The sequence below is a fragment of the Diuraphis noxia genome, unplaced genomic scaffold (genome assembly GCF_037042655.1).
Source record: "Diuraphis noxia isolate RWA-SAM2 unplaced genomic scaffold, SU_Dnox_SAM2 contig0005, whole genome shotgun sequence".
In the NCBI taxonomy this organism is placed as follows: domain Eukaryota; kingdom Metazoa; phylum Arthropoda; class Insecta; order Hemiptera; family Aphididae; genus Diuraphis; species Diuraphis noxia.
Window position 1 is genome coordinate 14,817,141 of NW_028301715.1, and position 23,360 is coordinate 14,840,500.

At 30.4% G+C, this 23,360-nt stretch overlaps 2 protein-coding genes across 2 annotated transcripts in view; one reads left to right on the forward strand and one right to left on the reverse strand.

Moving 5' to 3' along the window:
* Nucleotides 1-15,181, forward strand: part of LOC107174146 (Chitinase 6) — a 45,956-nt gene extending 30,775 nt beyond the window's left edge. Inside the window, exons 2-18 of the mRNA XM_015524983.2 lie at nt 5,926-5,983; nt 7,084-7,287; nt 7,355-7,614; nt 7,687-7,811; nt 7,893-8,022; nt 8,117-8,302; nt 8,833-8,961; nt 9,063-9,190; nt 9,280-9,449; nt 9,529-9,915; nt 9,991-10,105; nt 10,172-10,288; nt 10,363-10,710; nt 10,832-12,458; nt 12,859-13,042; nt 13,633-13,911; nt 14,040-15,181. Coding sequence (XP_015380469.2) covers nt 5,926-5,983; nt 7,084-7,287; nt 7,355-7,614; nt 7,687-7,811; nt 7,893-8,022; nt 8,117-8,302; nt 8,833-8,961; nt 9,063-9,190; nt 9,280-9,449; nt 9,529-9,915; nt 9,991-10,105; nt 10,172-10,288; nt 10,363-10,710; nt 10,832-12,458; nt 12,859-13,042; nt 13,633-13,911; nt 14,040-14,767 — 5,175 coding nt within the window. The 3' untranslated portion in view covers nt 14,768-15,181. The remainder of the gene's footprint in view (nt 1-5,925; nt 5,984-7,083; nt 7,288-7,354; nt 7,615-7,686; nt 7,812-7,892; nt 8,023-8,116; nt 8,303-8,832; nt 8,962-9,062; nt 9,191-9,279; nt 9,450-9,528; nt 9,916-9,990; nt 10,106-10,171; nt 10,289-10,362; nt 10,711-10,831; nt 12,459-12,858; nt 13,043-13,632; nt 13,912-14,039) is intronic.
* A 409-nt stretch (nt 15,182-15,590) lies between these two features.
* On the reverse strand, nt 15,591-22,117 carry LOC107174138 (alpha-tocopherol transfer protein-like). The gene is made up of 6 exons (XM_015524972.2): nt 21,391-22,117; nt 18,470-18,629; nt 17,143-17,392; nt 16,536-16,646; nt 16,338-16,440; nt 15,591-16,194 (listed from the first exon to the last, which is right to left on the reverse strand). Exons 1-6 carry the CDS (start codon nt 21,530-21,532, stop codon nt 16,055-16,057), a joined length of 906 nt encoding a protein of 301 aa, XP_015380458.1. The 5' UTR covers nt 21,533-22,117; the 3' UTR covers nt 15,591-16,054.
* Nucleotides 22,118-23,360: the final 1,243 nt, after the last annotated feature.

The following is a 23,360-nucleotide window of genomic DNA, read 5'->3' on the forward strand; positions in this document are numbered from 1 at the left end:
CAATAAGTCAAGGACAATCCCGTATAATACGATTTTACTCATGCGTTTATATGCGTATAATATTGCACGTCATATTATCAAATTAAAAAGAAAACAAATCGGGTAAAATAATGGGTAAATGTATAATACACGGGTAATAGGTATTGTATTTTACAATTTTTTATAAATAGACATAGTATTATTGTTTAGAAATATGGAAATTTAAACAAGAATGGTTAAACGTTTATGTCTCTATCCGTTCAAACTTTTACGCGGTCGAAATCAGGTTAATATGTTATTGTAATTATTGATAGTCATTAAAAATAAATAAAAAATAAATTTCGGAATGACAGTGTGAACGTTTATATTATTTACACATTCCTAAAACTATGATCGACACCGCAGGTTATCGAGAATACAACATCATAGTATTGTCTGATATATCAATTGTTCTATTCAAACTTACGTTGTATATGCGATTTTTTTTTCTCAAAGAAAATGTGTAATATGTGTTTTGCAATATTTTTCCATTCGCACGAAAAAAAAAATGTGACCATATTTGTTGTAAACGTATATTCAACCGGTAAAAATAAGCTAATAATAATATGGTAAATAACATCTGGCAACAACTATGTACGTATGGGCACTATTAAAAAAGCCAAAAAATAACTATGAGTCAACTATTGGAGCGGACAGTTGCAAGTTACGAATGCTATACAATAATCATAATTTATGTTGACCTGATCGTTAAATGTATATACACAGCGCGTGTATATACTTTCTGTTGAAATTCAGTGTTTACAAATTACAATAAATATTATGTGTATATGTACATGGGGACATGGGCACCGCGAATTCCTGTACAGCATTATTACCTACGCGCTGCAAATCAAAATTAACTTCCTGAGACAATTACCATTATGTAATGTTAATTTGTAATCCATCCTGTCTCTAGCGGTGATTTCGAAGTGAATCAACGCACTTAACGAGTGTTATGCGTGTCCAATGCGTCTTCCTTCTGTCATGTCGTCGACGCTGTTTATATATATATATATAATAAAAATAAACAATTACCGCGCAGTGTCTGTAAAAAAACCAAAAAAAAAAAAACCGACAACTCGCCAATTAATATATAGGTTCCTATACTGTATACACAGGGAAATTAATAATAAAATGTGCGATTTTTTATTTTACGTTTCATAATAGTTTTCAAAAGACAATCTTACTCAACTATACATCATCTACACACACACACACACACCTATCGAATAGTTCATAATAATATTATTATACGTCGTTTGTGCGTTTACAATATTATATACGTACATGTAACAGTCGTAGTAATATATATATATATATACAGGGTGATTCTTTTATCAAACAACACTCATTATTTAAAAAAGTATTAACTTTTTTCAATTTTTTTTTTTTTTCAAAATTGTAGATTTACACTCTTCTTGAATTGTTTATTATTTTTATATTTTTCACCCTTATATTTATTATATACACCACCATCAACTTTTGATTTTCAAATGGTAACCTATACTTCAAATTTCATAATTTAATAAAGCTATTTTTTTAATTAATTATTACGTTAAAATTTTGAATTTAGCGCTAGTAGTTTATGAGTTATAGGTATTTAAAGTTTAGATTGGCAGAGTGGAGTGGTACGGGGTTACCCCGCAAAATGTTTGTCCACTACTCCGCTTGTCTAAACTTTAAATACTTATAACTCATAAACTACTAGTCCTAAATTCGATTTTTATGTATCAAAATTTTTAGAAAAATATTCTGCTTTGGAATATGAAATTAAAAAACTATGTTGCCATTCAAAAAAGTAAAAAACTTAAAAAATGATAAGGATAAAAAATATTTAAAAATATAATTTTTTAATAAAAGCGTTGGTTTTTTAACAACTTGAAACTATGTAAAACAATATTTTGAAAAAAGTCAATACTTTTATAAATAATGAGTGTTGTTTGATAAACGAATCACCCTGTATATAGACAACTCGCAATTCACGTTGGGTCAGTTTCCGTAAATCTCATCAAGGACGTCGGGATGAACGATTCACCACCAGCCGCGAGTGCAGTTTTTTAACAGCGAAACATCGATAATATATTAAGTAGGTTCTTCTTGTACATAATATATATTCAGAGACATATAATTATTATACAAAGCATATGAGCGTTCGTTATTATGAATTGGCGAATCGAATGAATATTATAATATGTAGTTCTTCGGTTTGTAGCGAGCTGACAACTGCAGTGACAGGTTTGAAGAGACGCGTTGCAGTAATAATATATATACTTCTCAATTTATTATAATACATTATACGACGAACGCGCACGAAAAGACAATAATGCATTTTAATGTATAAAAACTTAGAAATTAAGCGTTGCTATATAACGCATGCGAATATATTATTATAATGGTGAGCAATAATAATTTCGTAAATGATTATATCCGTCACTGGTGGCGCACAGCAATCTCTAAACCGAGATTTATCATAAATACTATTTTGGACATTATTATGTCCATGCATACGAAAAAAATATTATATGACTTGCAGATTACGCGTTTTTAACTAAGTTGGATATTCTACGAGAACCTAATAATAAGAAGCTGCAGCAGTAGACTTGTTTGGATTTCTGCAAGCGAGTGTATACAATCTTGGCAAAACCCAAAATATGAATTATAGATACCTATACTGGTATAAAGATTTCTCTTTTGTTCTGTATAAAATAACATTGTAAAGTTTATAAACAAGTAATAACATTACTGAAGACCAAAACTTTCTCGTAACACGAGAATTATTAATTCCGATTTTCAGCGAGCAAATATCAATAAAAATATTTATTTTGCAACGATAGTAATATAACGTGATCCTTAGGCCTGACACAATGTTGCTGATTAAAATGTACACACAAAATACGAGAGAATTTTACAAACTTTCAAACGCAGTTCATTTTCACAATAACCCGTGCGTGGCGTTGCCGCGGCGTATTTCGTAAAAATTTCAAATTTGTCTTGTTCGTTGTCGGTACTCGGTCGAATTCTCACATGCGCGTTGTTACAGTTTCTACAAAAATTATTTTAACCGAGCACAGTGTAATATATAAGACATGCCTTATATATCCAAGTGTTCTTTTCATATAATATAATAACGTTTCGGAAAATATGAACACAGATTCACTTCCTAGCGCCATTTTTCCACAAATCATAATACTTATAATGGTTTTCAACACGTGTCTGCAGTCTACCTATATATATATAGATTTCAACGCGAGAACGAAAAACGGTAACGCAAATCCCATAAATATAATATATATATATATGTATAATATTATACTATCCACTTAAAACATTTTAAATATTATTCTTTTACTTCAATACACTCGAATTATGTGTAGGTAACGTATAACTATGAGATAATACTTATCGTTCAGTATATTTTAATTGAATAACACGTAATATTTTGTCCAGCAAAGCTATATAATAAATCATCTGTACTCGCAGTGCCGGTTACACAAAAATATAATACGCATATTATACGCGCATATGTCATAATATTTTCAAAACTAATTATCTTTTCGTGTGAGATGTCTTTGCAACAATCGCCGCGCGAAACTATTATACGAAATAAATCTAAAAAGCACACAATCTTTACAAAACGCGTATCATCAGAACAGGCGCGTGAGAATCAGATTAATCTGGTGAAACCACAATAAATATAATAATACTCATAGTACGCGTATAACGTCCATTATAATAAAATATATGATAATAAAATATCACATCATACAATAAGAGAACAATAGTACGGGAGGCGCACGTAAGACAAGAGATATTACAATAATATTATAAGTGCACTATACGCAGTCACATCACATAATATACGTATATTATACGCATAATGCAGGCTAATTTGTATTCAACCGGTTAAAAGGGTGACATATATATATATATATATATATATGTATATATGTATATACCTACCCACTTTGGTGCACTTTGCCATCGCACAAATAGTCGTCGTCGGTTAGGCATCGGCACATCATTCATACATATAAGATATAACAATATCGTTATAATGTAGTAATACCGACCTGCAATACGCGTCATTATACAGTAATAAATTCGTAACGTATTTGCGGTCATCCATCTCATCAGAGATGCGTTTAAGCGTTCTGCGCACGTCACATAAAGTATTCAATTTATTTAAATATTAATAACCCCCATTTCGTGTACCTATATAGTGAATTTATGTATACGATGTACGATTGTACGAACGGTTTGAGGATAGTAAATATAAAGGATTGTCCGAGCTAGGGTATGGGAAGAAGGTCGTTGATATTTCGGTAGGTAGTTTCTTAAACGAGAGAGAAGAAAAAAACGTCTTTGGCTTTCACTATTTTATTCGTTTGACTGTACAGCGGTGAGAAAAACGAAATAATAATATCTCGACTAAAAATAGTAAAAACACACTGTGAAAACATCAACAAGACACTCAATTCGATCGTTTAACACGTAAAAAAAAACCAGTGTAATAATTATTTTAAACCAATAAAAAACCGCCACGGATTTATGTTTTGGTATAATTATAATCTAAATATATTTTTTTTTTATTTGTTTACCGTCGCGATAATAACGCGTATTATCGCCACGCCTTCTCATCCGTTGTCGAAACGGTTTTACAATAGTGGCAAAGCAGATTATACGATTTTTCGCCTCAAACTATGCTATTAAGCAAGTGCCTACAGTGACTTTGCAATCACGACTGCAGCGACAGACGGAACGGTTCGGTATGCATTGTAAAAGAAAAAAAATGCTCGAAAATATGACAATACAACATATCATTTTATCAATAAGATCGAACTGCACAATATGTCAAACTATATAGATTACCTAGTAACTATTCATATGAACCTATATGTAGAACGGATGTAACCGCTATTACCTGTTTACGAGCACGAAGAGATATCAAAATATGAAATATTGTTGTTAGGTATATAAATTATTTTATTTTAATATATTGTGTATAGATAATATATATATACTATATAGGTACTACACGACGAAGACACGATTTCGGGTGAAATTTTTTTCGAATCTCATTCATAACAATGATATTTTATAATATCATCATAGCATAATATATATTATATTACATAGATTCATTTTCCGCAACCAGCCCTATCGTTATTATTGTCCATCCCCTCCCGTCGTTTATAATATTATATAGCAACAGACATTATGCATATTTTTTTTCTCTCAATCAGACAATATATTATTATACATATCAAATATGTCATAAGGAAATTTGGTATCGACACTGGATACCTTCACATAATATATAATATTATATTGGTACCTATACACAGATTGGTTACCTACTCATATATAATAATGCAACGGTTATTATTCAGCGAATTTGCAGGATCGTTTCGAACGAAGTCGATCATAACACGCGCACAATGGGTGTTATACGTGTTTGTGCCTGCGGACACAGTGCACATGTCCGAGTATGCAAATTCAAATTTTTATCCTATAAAACATTAAATTCATACGTGGAGATTTAGACACGGTCTTGTCACGGTCTCGTATATTATGTGATTTACCGACACATGATCTATGTATAATATGTATATATACATTATAATAATATGCATTGCGCTCGTTTGATGTTATGTAAATATTGTTTGTTGAATAACTGTTGGAAACATAATATTATTTTTGATGATGACTTTCGTATACATTTGCGAACTACCTTTGCGTGTATTATAGCCCACGAATAGCTTATAGGTACTATATACATATAGTTATATTATATTATAGTATTATGACAAAATAACATAATACTCTACACATTAGTACGTGTATTATAACATATTATTATTTTATATTTGACGCACTAACGGAATAATATGATTATTTTTATTTCAGATGCAATTTTTGGCATGGCTGTTAATATTTGGGTCAATTATCATATCTGACGCCGAACGTAAGTGCATATTTAATATTTATGCGTCATTCAACCGTGTATATAGCTTTTGCTTAATAAAGCTTTATTATACAATATACTTAACATAATATCGTATATTATGTAATTGATTGAGATATGATTTGTTTTTAATTTCTATTCATATACATAATATGCTCAACAATAGTGAAATGATCGTCAACTGATTTTATCATTTTTTAAATTTTCGAATGGTTTCAATATGTTTATCTTGCTCAATCTCCCCTGCACACTTCTATCCTTGAACACGCCTTCAAAAATTTATTTTTAATTACAATTTTCTTTATAGAAACTTATTTCCAACAATTGTATTATTTTCCTTAACTTAAGTTCGTACAACATAATGCCGATCAAACAATATGATAACTAACTTCCCATCTTTTATAAAATCAATAAACAATATGATTGTTGGTTGAATGCTGTTAGTACTTAGATACTTGAGTAAAAAAAACAATACAATGATCGTGTACACTGTACAGTAACTGACGTGTTTTATTTAAAAAATTTATTGACATTGCATGTTAGTTATATGTCTGAGAGTTCTATTACGATACTTGTCCAATTTTACAACTTTAAATCGTTATATTTATCGCAAAATTCAATTTAGATTCAGTGCGTGTGGTTTTTTTTTTTTAATATGGGAAAATCGCATTTAACTATTTAAGTTCAACGGTCTGCAAGACCTTGAGAAGCTCAGTCGACATGATCTGCATCCTATATTATTTGCATCACGTTTTCGTACCTAGACTATAATAACCTTGGCCCGTCTACCATTGTAGTATTAAACGAAAACAATACCTTTGATCGCTTCCACAAAGTTTCGGAAACAATTTAACGAGTTATTAATAATATTCATATAAAACGCAGGTCTTAGGTCATCATCGTAGCTACTGTGTTAACAGCAACAGTTGCCATCATCGCTGTGTGAGATCCCAGTCACGTTACTATTTTGATTGTTTGGCTTGTTTGTAGTCTTTACGCATTGTATAACTGTTGCGTGAATATCCGTTTGCGCTTTGATCACAAGGACGAAATGTCTGTTATTTTCATAACGGGGTTTTGTAACGCATTATAATTTACAGATGATATACAAAAACGAGAATCATCTAACCAAAAGAAGGTGGTGTGCTACTACACGAACTGGAGTGTTTACAGACCAGGCACGGCCAAGTTCTCTCCTCAAAACATTAACCCGTACTTGTGTACGCATTTGATATACGCGTTCGGAGGTTTAGACAAGGAAAATGGCCTTCGTCCCTATGATAAGTATCAAGATATTGAACAAGGTAAATGTTATCAACTGTATGTCATTTTTGTCGTATACTTTTTACTGACCCGACTGATTTTTAACAGGTGGTTATGCCAAATTTAACGGACTAAAGACTTACAACAAAAATCTCAAAACGCTTCTAGCGATTGGAGGGTGGAATGAAGGTTCCGCTAGGTTTTCAAAATTGGTAGATGACGAGGATAAAAGAAAAGAATTCGTGAAAAATGTTATTAAATTTCTCAGACAAAATAATTTTGATGGCCTTGACTTAGATTGGGAGTATCCTGCCTATAGGGATGGTAGTAAACCCAGCGATAAAGAAAACTATGCGTCCTTAGTAAAGGTAAGAATATTGTATTACATTTAGTTTAGTCTATGTAATAAATACGTTATTTGTTTTTATTTTAACACTAAGGAATTGCGAGAAGAATTTAATAGAGAATCGTCAAAAACTGGCCGAACTAGGTTGCTCCTAACTATGGCAGTTCCAGCTGGTATCGAGTACATAGATAAGGGATATGATATTCCTGAACTAAATAAGTGAGAACGTCATAGATTACATTCATACAGTGTAATTTTTATCAACTTTGTGTGAAATTATTATTATTATTATTTTAAAAGGCATTTGGACTTCATGAATTTATTGACATACGATTATCATTCATCGTACGAACCGGCAGTGAATCACCATTCTCCTCTCTATCCCTTGGAAGAAGATTCAGAATATAACTTTGACGCAAAACTTAATATAGTAATTTTAACATTGTTTTTAGAGATATAAAAAATATATGTTAACTATTAAATACTATAACTTTTATATTATTATATCGTTTACAAACATATAGGATCATACAATCAAACATTATCTTGCTGCTGGAGCTGATAAAGAAAAACTAGTCCTTGGTATTCCAACTTACGGTAGATCGTACACACTTTTTAATAGAGAGAGTAAAGACATAGGAGCTCCATCAGATGGTCCTGGAGAAAAAGGAGAAGCCACAAGAGAAAAAGGATACTTGGCCTACTATGAGGTATGAATGAAAATATAACATTTTTTAAATATCATTCTTAGACATTTTTAGGCAGAGATATATCTATAGACATTCTAGTAAATAAATATGTATAAGAATTGGTGACCATGTTTTTCAATTTGCCCATAATATTAATTAATATTTACCAATACAGAAAAACGAGAAAATGCGGTAGCCAATATTGTATAAATTGTATACATGTATAGTTTACGTAGGTACCTATGTAAAATGTGAACTATTTGTTTTCATAGTATTTTTGCGAATGCTATAAACATTATTATTTAATAGTAATATAATGTATTGATTAGATATTCAAAGTTTTAATCATTTTAGTTTATAGTGAATAAATAAAATTTGTATATTAGCACATTCTTATTACATCATATCATACGTTTAGAATTTTGGCTAAGACTATAATATACATATATTTATAATAAATACAGAAACAGGTCGGTGTATATTTCATTTTTCTAATACTTCAACAAAAATAGTATAATACAGATGGGTATAATATTTTTAATTTTTAACAGATTTGTGGAAATTTGAAAAAAGATGACTCTTGGACTATTGAACAGCCAAAACCAAAGGCAATGGGACCGTATGCATACAAAGATAATCAATGGGTTGGATATGATGACGAAGAATTTGTTAAATTAAAGGTATAGATTATTAAATGTAGAAAAAAATGAATAAGTCTATTATGTATTATACATAAACTTTATTGCTAACTAATATACGGTTTTATTATAATTTTAATCAGGCTCAATATGTGAATGAAAACGATTTGGGAGGTATTATGTTTTGGTCAATTGACAATGATGATTTTAGAGGAAGTTGTCATAGTAGACCATATCCACTAATTGAAGCAGGAAAAGAAGCTCTTCTTGGGTATGCATCATAATAATATAATATATATACTTAATTATGTATATAATAAAAATATAATCTATATTTTAATCCCATATAAATTCATTTAGTGATTCGAAAGTAGCACCAAGTCAAGGAAAAGAAACTAAAGCTACCTTATCAAAGTCCCGACCAAAACCAAGACCAATCGCAAGAACTACTACTACATCGGCACCAAAAGAAAAGTCAGATATGTCTACAACTACACCAGAACCACCTACAACACCTGATACCGGAACTGGTTTGTTATTTACAATTATATATTTTTCTAATTAAATGTACTTATATAATAATCAAGAAAAAACATTTGTGTTTTAAAGATTTTACCTGTAAGGATGAAGGATTCTTTCCACATCCACGTGAATGCAAAAAGTATTTTTGGTGTTTGGACAGTGGCCCTTCAAATTTAGGGATTGTAGCTCATCAATTTACATGCCCTTCGGGATTAGTGTTCAATAAAGTATCGGATTCTTGTGATTACACCAGAAATGTTGTCTGTAAAGATAAGAAAACTTCTGATACGACAACAACAACGACAACAACAACTACGCCCAAACCAATTAAATCTGGAATAAAAACAACTACAACTACAACTACCACATCAACAACCCAAATTCCCGAAGTAGAAGATGAAAGTGAAGACGAGTTTGAAGAAGAAGAAGATCCTAAAGAAATAAAACAATTGATCACTTTAATTAAGAAATTAGGTATTTATATGATTAGTTTAAAATGTCTATACTTTATTTCAAATTAGGATTTCTATTAATAAATATATTTCATAGGTGGCGTAGCAGAGTTGGAAAAACAACTTAATATTAAGGATGGGTCAACTGAAGTAACAACTCCAGCAATAAGCAAATCCCTTTATAATAAAGTTTTAAAATTACCTTCTAATAGGTAAATTTATTATTTTTGATATACTGATAAATTTAGATATGATTAAAAAAAAAAAAAATTATGCAGGTTTCAGTCCTCGTACATAAATGGACCTGGTCCCCAAAGTGAAGGTTTAGACAAAAAAGACGACAATGTGAATTATAAGAAAGAAAAACCTCAATATGTTACAATTAGACGTCAAAGGTTTGTATTGTAAAATGTCAATTAAACAGAACATAATATTAATTATTTTTGAACAATAACATTACTTATTTTAGGCCTTCTAAAGATGTGATTGACAACACTAAAGAATCAGAAGGAGAAGAAGAAGAAGAAGATACCCCTACTGATGCAACTACTGAAAGATTCAAGCCAACATATAAAACAGTTGATAGAACCCGATTCCGTGATTTAGGAGAAGTAGCTGATGAAAATTCTGAAAGTGATTTGTTGCCTAAGTATACCACGATTAGTCGGACTAAATCATCAGAAAGTAATCCCGAAGAAACAACAAGTCCAAAATATGTTACTTTGCGTAGACAGAGACCAACTTACAAAGAAGATGAAATAAGTGATGAAGAAATCACTCCTGCAGTTGCAGTATCATCTACTTCGCAGACACCAAGGTATATCATACTATCGTAAAATACTAAAACAAAATATATTTATTATATATTATATTATATATAAATAAAATAAACCTATTACCTATATATTATACAACCATTTAATCGTGATGTATTTTAGGTATGTTTCATTATTAAGGCAAAGGAGTACAACCACTACTACAACACCTGATGACAGATTGATTGAAACAACCACGAAAGATGATGTCGAAGAACCAAGAGAAAATAAAAATACTAAGGTGAGTGATATGACTTTAACAACAGAGTCTAGCATAATTAGCACCATCTTATTCAATACTGAACCATTTACCGAGACAATCACAACAACTGTAAGCGTTCCCACATTTGCTACTGCAAAAAGTAGTGAAACTTCAAAAATACTATCATTAATTACAGAAAAAATGAGTGAAACCTCAAGTACAATCAAAGACCCAGTGTCAATTGATAAAAACATAAGTAATACTATAAGTACTACAAAAGCTCCAACTTCGACTATCACTAATGTTGTTACATCTATATATGAAGCTGCTACAGAAAGGCAAAGAGTTCGTGTAAAGAATATTCAAAACTTTTTATTGGAGCACAAGAAAACTGAACCAGTTACTCAATCAATCACACAAACTATAACGCCATTAACTACTACTTTGTCTACAACAATTGAAAATATAGCACCAGTTGAAGAACCAACTCAGAAATCAATACTTAAAGGTCGATTTGGAGGTCCTGTACATTTCAGACCAACACTAAGAAAATTAATAGGCATTCCAGAAAACAATGGAACGACAACAGAGAAAGTAACTGAAACTACAACGGAAAAAATAGTTGAAACAACTACCGAGAAAAAAAGTCGTTTAAACAAATATACTAACAGATTTATTAGACCAGCTAGTAATTTTAGTACAGAAAATATAAGTACAACAAGTAAAATATTTGTTTCAACTACTGAAAGCACACCAGAATCGAGTACTAGGCAAATTAATAGATTTAGACAAACTACTAGCAGTACCACAGGTAATCCACTGCCGTTAACTAGAAAGTTTATTTCTAGGTACAGGCAAAGAACAACAGAGTTACCAGTGATAAACAATACAGGAGTTCAAGAAGTTCAAAGGTCGCGATTTTTTAGAAGCCGCAAACCAATTTCTTCTACCACAACTACAACAGAAGAAACAATAACTGAATTATTAAATGTCGAAGAAAATGCAGAAAATGTTCGTTATGAAGCAACAACATTTCGCACTCCTATTACAATGTATGTCCCAACTACAAACGTCGGAGAAACTTCGACAAACGTCGAGGAAACTCAAATAACAACAGTCGATAGTTTTGAGCCAATAAAATATAGTACAACTGAAATGACAACAATACAGTCAATCACTAATAAAATAACAAAGTCTTTCAGAGGATCAATACGAGCAAACGACGGACTTCAAGATAGTAAAATTGATAAACCACGATCTCCGTCATTAGGCAGACAGAATTCGAGATTTTTAAAAGATGAACAAAAAATATTATACATTAGAGTTATGCCTTCGCCAGACGGACGATCTCAAAATGAGTTTACATCAAATCCAGTCAAAAATGTAACTAGAAATCGGGGTAGAGTCAAAGCATATGATTCTCTAGAACTTAATACTCTGACCGATGAGTTGACATCAAATAATGACGACCGACCAAATGAGCTGTTCCGAGGAAGTGAAACAAAATTCAGACCAACTACTACTACCACCACTGAATCGACAGAAGAGGTATGAATGAAATTTGCATAACAAGTTAAAACAACTAAAACGAACGTCGGTCAGGCGCACGAAAGCTACTAATAAAATAAACTACCTCATTAATATGAATTACGAATGTGTAAATGTTGTGGTCGCTGGTGTATTGATGACTGCTGCATGATTAAATCTAAACTGGAAAAATTATTTTGGTTTAACAAGAACCATACTGACGATTAAAATCGGTGGAAATAAGTTGCATGATAAAAATAAAGACAGGTGCGAACGGTACGAGCATCCGCTACGCCACTGCATTGCATCCTAAGCTTCCCATCCACTAATAAACATAAATGCTAACAACATACTCATTTTATTTATACTGTATTTATTGATAAATTATCATAATAGTAAGTATCATTAATATTTTTTTAAGATTCAAAAAAATAGAATTCGTCAACGAATTACGAGACCAATTCAACGTTCAACGACAACAACTACTACTACCGAGGAATCAACTCCAAATTCGTCCGCAACAGAATCATATTCGTCAAAAGTTAATCGAAGCAGAAAATTTAGGCCCGAGTATACAACTACTTCAACTTCAACCTACGAGGAAGGTATGTTATTTATTTTTATACAATTTCATCAAAATACAATTATAAATTACATGACATAGTTAGTCAGATAATTTTATGTAATCACAAAAAAACTGATTCCTAATCAGTTTAATAATAACAAATACGATTTTTTTAATATAAACATAATATTTTATAATATATACTTAATATCTACTATAAGTTACACTTATTTTATTTTTATTACTAACACAAGTTACTACAAATTTAGTGTGGCATCATACCTGGGTTGATCATTGAATATATTATTATCGAACGAAATCAAATTCATTATTTTTAAGGAATATCGTGATTTAATAGTTATAAGGTTTTTACTTTTTATAATATAATGTAATATTACAAAACACAAAGTGCACAAAACGCACTTATTTAAAATTAATTTTGATTGCAATTACCTTATTATTGAAACGCGAATTTAAGGTACTATAAACAAAATATATTCTTGCCCATATCCATAGTCTTAGCGGTAGCTTATATTAATTTTTATTAATTTCAGCATAGGTAGTAAATATCATATATTCAAAATAAAACTTATATTGTCATTACAAGGACTGTTAAATTTTATTTTAAAGAAATAACTACGCCAAAAACTCGAAATCCTGAACGAAGATTTAGGAGCCGGACACCGTTATTGAAAAATAAAATAACTACAAGTACGACACCAGAGACCTTGGAGAACAGTGATAGAGAATTCTTCAGCACGTCAGCCCAGCCATATTTCGATGATTCGAGTCTTTTTGCGAAGACCCGAGACGATCGTAAAATTGGAGGATCAACGGAAGACTTGGCCAATACAGCTGTAGTTGCCATACATACACTCGCTACAGCACCGCCATCGAATTACGAATTTAGTAAGAATGCTTATATACAGTATACACACTATATATTAATGTGCTATTTTAGCAAATACAATAGTTAAGAATATGATACATCTTTAAGTGTATACAGTCGAAAAAATGTTATTGATTTTTTTTCGCAGGACCTTCTACGCACAGTCCGCAGCAGAACGTTTTTCGTGAAACCACACAGAACCACGAATATTTTGAGCCACAAGCGCCACATTCTGTAAATGGATTCAATGGCGTCCAGCAGGCTAGACTACCGGCACAGTCACTGAGACAATCGGTGCAACCTCAACTGCAGCCACCGCCGTCACCGTCCATCAAGCTGCCCGCGGTTCCGTTCCAACCGGCACCTTTCCAGCCTTCTCCGTTCCAGGCGGGTCCCTTCCAGCCCGTTCCGTATCCTGGACTTCCGTTCCAGACAAACAACGCGTTCGCGCCAGTGGCGAGGCAATCGCCCACCACCGCCCTACCACCAGCCACGTCACGGCAAACGTTCATATTGCGAAGGGGCCCATCGAGGACGACACCGCTAGGAACAGCTGCGACGTCCGCGCCGCCGCAGTACTTGAACGACAACACGCAGGAACAGTACGCCGACTATTCGGAACCGGAACAGGCGTCCGACTCCAGTGAACAGCGGGTGGCTCTCAAGGGTAAGGTCCGGATACACGGGGACGGGTACATCGAGTGCCTGGACATGGGCAGTTTCCCGCATCCGTTCTCGTGCCAGAAATTCATATCCTGTGCCAAGACAGAATATGGAGCGCTGCTCGGATGGGAGTACACATGCCCCAAGGGGCTGTCATTCGACCAAGTGGGCGGAATTTGCAACTGGTCGTCCGGGCCCGTGTGCAACAACTGATCTGACCAGTTGTATGCGTCACAAAAGCACGAAAAAATCCAAAAAGCGAAAATAATAATAAACAAAATAAAATTCCTAGTCTCTGCCTGTTTCTGTTGCTCTATCAATCTCTCCCTCTCCCTATCTCACCTATCACTATTTTTATTTTTCTCTCTATCTCTCGACGTATATGATTTTTCGTTACGTTTAAAACGCTGAATATTCTTTTCAGGGCCAGTTTTTGACAGAGAATCCAACTCGGATGAAATTACATTAATTTAATCGGACTGTCGATATCAAAATAGTATATATATATATCTAAGTATTGTAATTTCATTCGATTTGTTTTGTATACATATTTTATAAGTATAATTTTTGTAATAATTAAATTTAGATTTTTATTTTTATTTAAGAATAAATTGTAATTATAAGATATTTTGTGTTTAAATTTTATAATTTCCCATGTATGTTACATCTTAAACTCATAATATAATCACCTCAGAACGTGGAGTATTCTTTATAAATTTGTAATAAACTAATTATATACAGAGGTATTCGTGTGTAGGACCATTGATTATAGAATAGTCTATTCTATAATCAATGGTAGGACGTAGGTATACTATATAATACGAGATATGATCGTTTTAAAATTTAAAATCGTCTTAAAATGTTTGTTGGTACATATAAATTAAAATACACATCATAACTATTAACTTAAAAGCTATAACTTATTAGATACCAATACAAGTATAAAATACTATTATTATAGTAATATATTCGTGTTTTATTACCGTCCATGTTGCCATGAGAAGTAGTTGTTAGCATAATTATTATAAAATAATCATAAGACACACAATATAAATTTGATTATAATTTTTGTTTTTATAGATCTCAAAATAAAAAATAATGTTCAACGAAATAATCAATTAGCGATTACCACAAACCTTAAACCTTACCGACTAATACTATTCAGTAACTTTTTGCTGGCCGAAAAATACATTTAAATATTATATAAAAACAATAATTTTTTAAGTTAAAAATATAATAATGTTTTCTATATCTAAACAAATAAATATATTAAAATTAAATAAGTATAGTAAACTGAAAATGTATACCACGTTTATCCCGTTATCCGTGGATATTGCTATATGTGTTGTAGGTAGGCATACTTAATAACTATAGCATTTTGTGTTTTATAAACAGAATTCATTTATCTATATATTCACCAAATACGTAAAATCTCTAGTATAATTTATAGTCTACCTTGAACGACATTATATTTTCTTCAGCATATTAATAAGATGTGGTTCAATCGATTTCCAATTTCTTAAACGTACCACTCATGTCCATATCAATCTTTTTCGCTTGTACTGGTCGTTTCGATAAATCTGCTTTTGGAATATTTCTGTACCATTCATCATCTTCTTTTGTCGCTCTCATGATGTCGTCTGAAATAAATAAATAAGCGTTTAAGTAGGACTGCATAAGTTATTAGGATAGACATCAGTTTAATTAGGTATTGGTATACTAAAATTGTTTCGATCGTACGATTAGTAATCGTGCCAAAACTTTTGATAAAAATATGATTTACCTTCGAATTTCTCGATACTACCCGCGGTACCGCCGTATTCATCCGGTAACACATCTCTGGGAATGTATTCGTAAAGTGTATCGTAGGTTTCGTGAATGACAATCTAAAACCAAACGTTCAAGACAATTAGTATAATTTAGGTACCTATACACAACCTAAACGAGAATTTCGATCAGAAGGCACACTATTATTATTTACTCGGTTTTGAATTTTAGATGGCATGAACAGTTTAAAAAAATTCACCAAACGCGACACAAACTTTGGTGGATTTACGTAGTGGACACCTCTTACTCGCAATGGCGTAGCTTCCTGAAACCGAAAACGCAGTGTTTATTTAGTGTTGTACAATGGCAAATTTGTAATAATTATTAAAATGAAAGTACCTATTCAATTGTATTTTTGATGTAATATGTATGTACTATGTGATTACATATATATATATATAAAAAACATATAAGTATACCAATAAGGCAATATGAATTAACGTTATATATTTGTATTTTGTAATTTCTTATAAATATTAATACATTAATAATTAATATTATTCTTATAATTTTTTCTTTGGAATAACTATATGAGTAATGATAGGCTAGACTGCTTAGATTATTTTAACCTGCAGTTAAATGATATTTATTTACTATATAGAAATAGATAGTAATATCATCGCTATAAGCTGTTAAAAATAATTACAGCTTTTCACAAACGGAATGTTTGTTTTTACGTAGGTGGGTTACTGGGTTAGTATACAATATACGCTGTATCTACATTTTATGTAACTAACAGTTGAATTATATTCATTACTTACGTCTATGCACCGCATTAGATTTTTCGTCAATGTAGGCGTAAAGCTTAATAAATAAGACAGTTGACAATGTTTGAGATCGAGCAAAAACACCAATCCGTATACGGGTTCTCGGCGCATTAAATAATCAATGATTTTCAATGATCCTTTACACATAGCCATCGCATCAAAGTCTCCATCGTTGTTTTCAATTGAACGAATAATGTGCACGCGATTTGCTTCCGGTGTCATTTTTGGTAATACTGACATTTTTCTATAAACAATTGTTTTTTTTAAATTATATACTCTTATATATATGTATATGACTAGCTGACTATTGTATAGTATGCAATATGCATATTGCATGTTGCATATTCAGCATTTATATTATATATGATATTACACGTATACTGTTTATACTAACAATAATCATAAGTATCATATTATAACGATCGGTAAGAGCTGTTCATAGGTTATTAGCGAGTAGAACTACAATGTACGTCATTACGATTTATACTGTTAACAATAAATGTTTATATAATACGTTTATGTTATTATTTATATTATATAAATTTCTATTTTTATAATTTTTATAATTTCTATATTTCTATATAGATACAAATTAACTCATCACTTGTCCGGAAAAGAGAAATTTAGAAATAATAAAGTAAAGGTCCATCTTAAATCTTAATATGACATTGCTATTCAGTATCAAATATAAATATTTTAGATACAAAGTTGAAACCATAAATGATATTTTATAATAGAACTAAAGTGATTTTTCTTGATGTTCCGCAAGTGTGACACCGGCCTTCAAAAACTCAGTACGATACATTTTAAAATGTATTAAGGCTATTAATATTATTTATCTAAGAAATGTCAATTTTAATTCTTAAGGTCACTAATCTTGAAAAGGGAAAACAAGTTTATTTTTATAGTTGTTTGAGTTTACTTCTGTAATTAATAATATAGGGATTCTACTTTACCGGAAATCATTGCTTTTAAGGATATTATTAACTGTACAACTGTCAAAAATAATTGTATTAGAATTTCTTTTAATTACTTATAAAATTTAAATTTCCACCTACTAAGATGTTTGGAACCCAAAATATAAGATATCTAAATTTTTGTATTTAACACGTAGTTTTTAAAATCAAATTAGATAAACATAGCGCATAAATGCACAATCTGATACTTATAAATAATAATCATTATCTTTGAACATAGGAGAACAGTATAAATATTGACCAAAATAAATTAACATTAAAATGTGTAAGTTACCCTTTTAATGGACATATAGTGCTAGTATATAGTCATATAATTATGACAAATATTAATAATACAAACTTACCCAATTTTAACAGCTTTTTGAATCCATTCAGCATCACTCGACATGTCGTTGAAAAGTTCCGGCACTTCTACACGAATCGTAAAGTATGATTCAATAACTTTCTTCGTCCTTTGCAAATTATTTTTACGGCCAATGAGGAAATGTCTCAACCATACTCGGTCTAAATAAAAAAACCAATAAACAACGTGCTTACTTTAAATTCGTGTTTATACTTACAATTTTATTTAAATTCAGATTATTAGTTACTATTTCTGGAGTTAATAGAGAGTAAACTCTACGCACGAGAAGCGTTGCTAATTTATGACATTTTCTCCGCATAACATGCTTATTAATTGTTATATATTTATACATAATTTTAGTAAAAATTATATCTTTTTCTATTAAAAAATGTACTAATTTAAAAAAAAAACAGATAAAATGGGATGAATCGATGGATATTGAAAACATTATGACTACAACTTTTTATAGGTAACTAGATCAACACCCAGTTAACCAAGTAAAATAAACTAGTTAATCAACTATGTAAAATATATTAGGTACCTACCTATTATAATATGATAATGATTATGTTTTCAATATACAAATGTATACTCGATTTATGTTCATTAGATAATCATTACCGTTTACCGATTACCATAATTGAATAATTATATGATATAACTGTATAACGGTTAAATATTTTTTAATTTTTTTTTTAATTAGTTTTTAGTACTTACACAACTACTATCTATATCTCAACAATAAAATTATAAAGAAGGGCTTGAAACAGTTTCCAAAAAATTTGGTAACTGGTTATCGTTTTATTTTGACATTTTGGTAACCTGTAATCGTTTCTCTAAGGATATCTTAAACAATATGACAACCGTTAATCGTTTAAAACTGTTCATTTGTTTTTTTCGATAATCGATTATCGAATAAAACTGGTTTGGAAAATTTGAATTTTGTATGTACCAAAGCCATTGAACTTTGTTTACTTGAGTCCCTATTCTCATGATGAATAATGATATATACTTATTACTTATACACTATACACAGTGGCATGTTGAACGATGCACCGGGTTTTATTGTTTTTATATGTAACACAGTGACACCTATAAGTATATGCACCAAAAATAAAATACACTATTATATACTACGTTTATATTATGATGGCGTTAAAACGCTCGAACTATGTAGTTTAAGAATTTAAAACAGATTTAATTTCAAAACCATTTTAACGCCGTCATATAAACGTAGTAACAAACTATAAAACAAAGTGTAAATTTTAATGCGATATATGACTGGGTATACTGCTATATTCCGACTACCTATAGTGCTGAGTAGCACCGACATAAAATATGATAAACTTGTATGTATATTGTATAATGAATTATGATGATATTATAAGCATTTAATGTATAAAAAAAAAGATATGGACAATTAGGTATATTATTATTAAGAAGATACCACAGGAATTTGTTGTCTCCGTCTCATAAAAACGTATACAAAGTATATTTTAAGTTCACAATAATATCTTTTACTCTGTAATTTCAAAATTAAAGTGAATTTAACTCTTATGAAATTTAAAGACAAGAATATTATCTAGGGCATCTCGGAATATTTTATTGATATTATTATTAATTTTAAGTAAGCTATGAACATTTTTAAACTGTTATATTTTTTTGATAGGTACATTTTATAATGATCATAACTTACTTAAAAACAATATCAATAAAATATTCCAAGATGCCTTAGATAATATTCTTGTCTTTAAATTTCATAAAAGTTAAGTTCACTCTAAATCTAGAAATTACAGAATAAAACGTATTTTAATAATGTGAACCAAAAATTTTCCGAGTTGTGCGTTTGTATGACAGAGAGAAAATAAATGCCAGTGTGGCCTCCTCTTAACATCGAGTACCTAAACCAAATAGTATTTAATGTGAATAACTATATATTATGTTCCATTTTATTTTTTGTTATGAAGGAAGATTTTCCTAGAATATCACTAGAGAACATTCAGCGGCGTGCCACAGACTGAGAAACGTTGCTATACATAAGATATTCACAACAGATAAGCAATACTCGAATACCACTAATTGGGATAGTAATTTATTAAAAGCTTAAAAATAAATTCAACTATATAAACTAAAAATATAAAATTCAAAATAATTTAAAATTTAATTAAATTATAAATGAAAAACGCAAAAATTGTGTGTCAGAAATTGGTTTTGGTTATAAAACCTAGTTTGAAAATAAAAGGTAACGGCTTTGAAGTATTTTAAAATGTTATGAAAATAGCAATAATTATTAAACTATTGGATTTTTATTAGAGTGCTAAAAATGAAATAAAAGTATTCGATAAATAATTGGAAATAATTGTGCAAGGAGAACACAAGCAATGCGTCTCATTATATGATTAAAATATATAATATGTAGGTACCAACTGTGGTTTAGTTAGAACAATACAGTGACTAATAAATTAATTCCCTGTATATAATTATTATAAATTATTAATTCAACATTATTCCTTAGTATTCAAGTTTTCACTTATCACAAATCACAATACAGTTAACTTTCCACGATTTAGAATATACAATTATGAACTTTAATAATAAATAATGTTATAACACATATTTATTAAAACCATTACATTTAATGCGTTCATAGGTATATAAAATACCAAAAAAAAACATTTTTAATCTCGTAGAAAAATGTATGGGTACGTCATAATTTTAAATTCAATAATATTTCTAATAAACAAGATTCGCTGATAAACTAATATTATACAGTTCAAAACATAGGTACTATGATGATGACATTTTTTCGAGATATTTTTTAAGTGCAAATTTATTTTTACGGTATTAATAATAAATAATAATCATGAAAAATCTAGTAAATTAGAGTGTTCGTTTTATTATGAGAAACATATTTCAACAAACCTGTAATATTAGGTAAATGTGGTTGTTTAGACAACCATTCAATCAATGCGTCAATATCTTCTTCAACATCTTTAGGGTCTTTGTAGAAGTACAGATTCTTGATAGCTTGTTCGTGTTGTTCATTTGGCGGCAATAGAACCATTTTGGCTGATATATACAGTTATGTAAAAATCGTATGCGAACTTTAAAAAAATGATGATTTGAGCCTTGAGGTAACTTAAAAAAATTTTTTTAGTGTGAGCGTATATTGTAAATATGCAAATGATATGACGTGCAAAACTATACCACTGGTTCAAAATGTTTAGCAGTTGCTGTAATACATCATTTATTATTTAGTCGGTGCAACATACTAATCGGAAACATACACGTTAGTAAGTATAAAACGGACTTTAGGTATATATTTACAGAACTAGTTTGTGTTAGCCTTGATAAATTTCTCAGGATTTATTCGTTATATTACATATAACAAGTCCAATAAAGTTGTTTCCTGAAAACAATTCAGGGTCTTGCTTTATGATACTACTACTCCCCCCAATAAAATGTAGATAATGCTATAATTTAAATTTTAGATAAACGCTAGTTTTTAGACAGCTTTTTATGACGATTTTACGAGTTTGCTTTGAATAAAAATACAAGATTTGCAATAAAATCTGTTCAAGCTATAAATTTTAGTGCAATTTCGACATCAACAAATCAACTTTTCATTTTTGATTTAGGTGAAGGGTACCCAAAAATCTGAAACATATTACACAAAGAATAACAATCAAAAAATAGTATATAGTTAGTACATGTACATAAAAATGATTAGGATTAGAATTTGGTATAGCAGGAGACACTATTAGCCATCTAATTAAAATGTGCCTACTTATACTGATGTATATATTTTTCTATAATAAAAAAAACTAAAAAGTACATTATGGTCTCGCAGTCTTCGGAGTTCATATTCAAATTTAAATTATTTTCCTGGCATTAAACTAAAATTACATATTAAATTAAAAGTATCTATATCCATCTTGTCCTTTATAAATATATTTATTGAATTATTTAGTTTATAATTTAATATATAAATATTACCTATATAACTTGAAAGTATAATAAATATAAATAATCTAAATTTTGTTCAAAATTCAAATAATTGATGTGTGTAATATCTACACTATTTATTTTGAAAAGTTCACCACAATAGGATACAGGCATGCAATACTCAGTACTTATTAAAATATTAAACAAAATGTGGTACCTACATAATTCCGTGGTATTATATATGCATATACCATTCGGGATATCCAAAGAGCTTACTGCAGTTGGTGTTTTATATGGTCAGAATTAAAAAAGGTCTGAACAAATTAACAAAGATTCTTGTATCAGGAGCATACTCAAGGGAGGTTTTCGGGTCTGGATCCTTCACCACCCATAGATTGACAGAATTTAAAATTCATAAAGTGCAGACCACTTGTTTTTACTGTTTACATGTTAAAAATATTTGGACCTCCCTTTAAAAAATTCCAGGGTACCTACGCCCCTGTCTTGCACTAATGACTACTACAGTCTATAGTATAGTTAAATATTAAATTGTAAATTTTATGAAGTACCTATTTATTTAATTCAATACACAAATATAATAATAATCTAGTATAGAATATAGATATCAGATATCTATGAATTTATTCTAGAAAAAGCCAGAGGCCGCAGGAGGGGCCACGGCCTATCCCCTACCCGCGTGCGCTCGCCTATATGTGTAGCTGTGTAGGTAATACTAAAAACTATTATGGGTATCAGGTATATAAGAGGACCTCGACAAAGGTCTTTATTTTTATCAAGGCTCTCAAGTATACACATCAGGACCAATTATCAAGTGAATCGTATAAAATATGTATAAATACTATTATTACGATCCCAGTGGATAAAAGATTACTTTCTGTCAGTATCTACCGCTTAACATCAAACATCTCTACACTACAAACCGGAAT

What these genes read in the sequence shown, in the direction of transcription:
- LOC107174138 (XM_015524972.2), bottom strand. Translation starts at nt 21,532, where the DNA reads ATGGTTCTATTGCCGCCAAATGAACAACACGAACAAGCTATCAAGAAT. An exon ending in ACATTTACCTAATATTACAG is followed by an intron (nt 18,630 to 21,390) that starts GTTTGTTGAAAT and finishes TTTTTTATTTAG; the next exon opens with ACCGAGTATGGTTGAGACAT. An exon ending in CATCTAAAATTCAAAACCGA is followed by an intron (nt 16,441 to 16,535) that starts GTAAATAATAAT and finishes GTTTGGTTTTAG; the next exon opens with ATTGTCATTCACGAAACCTA.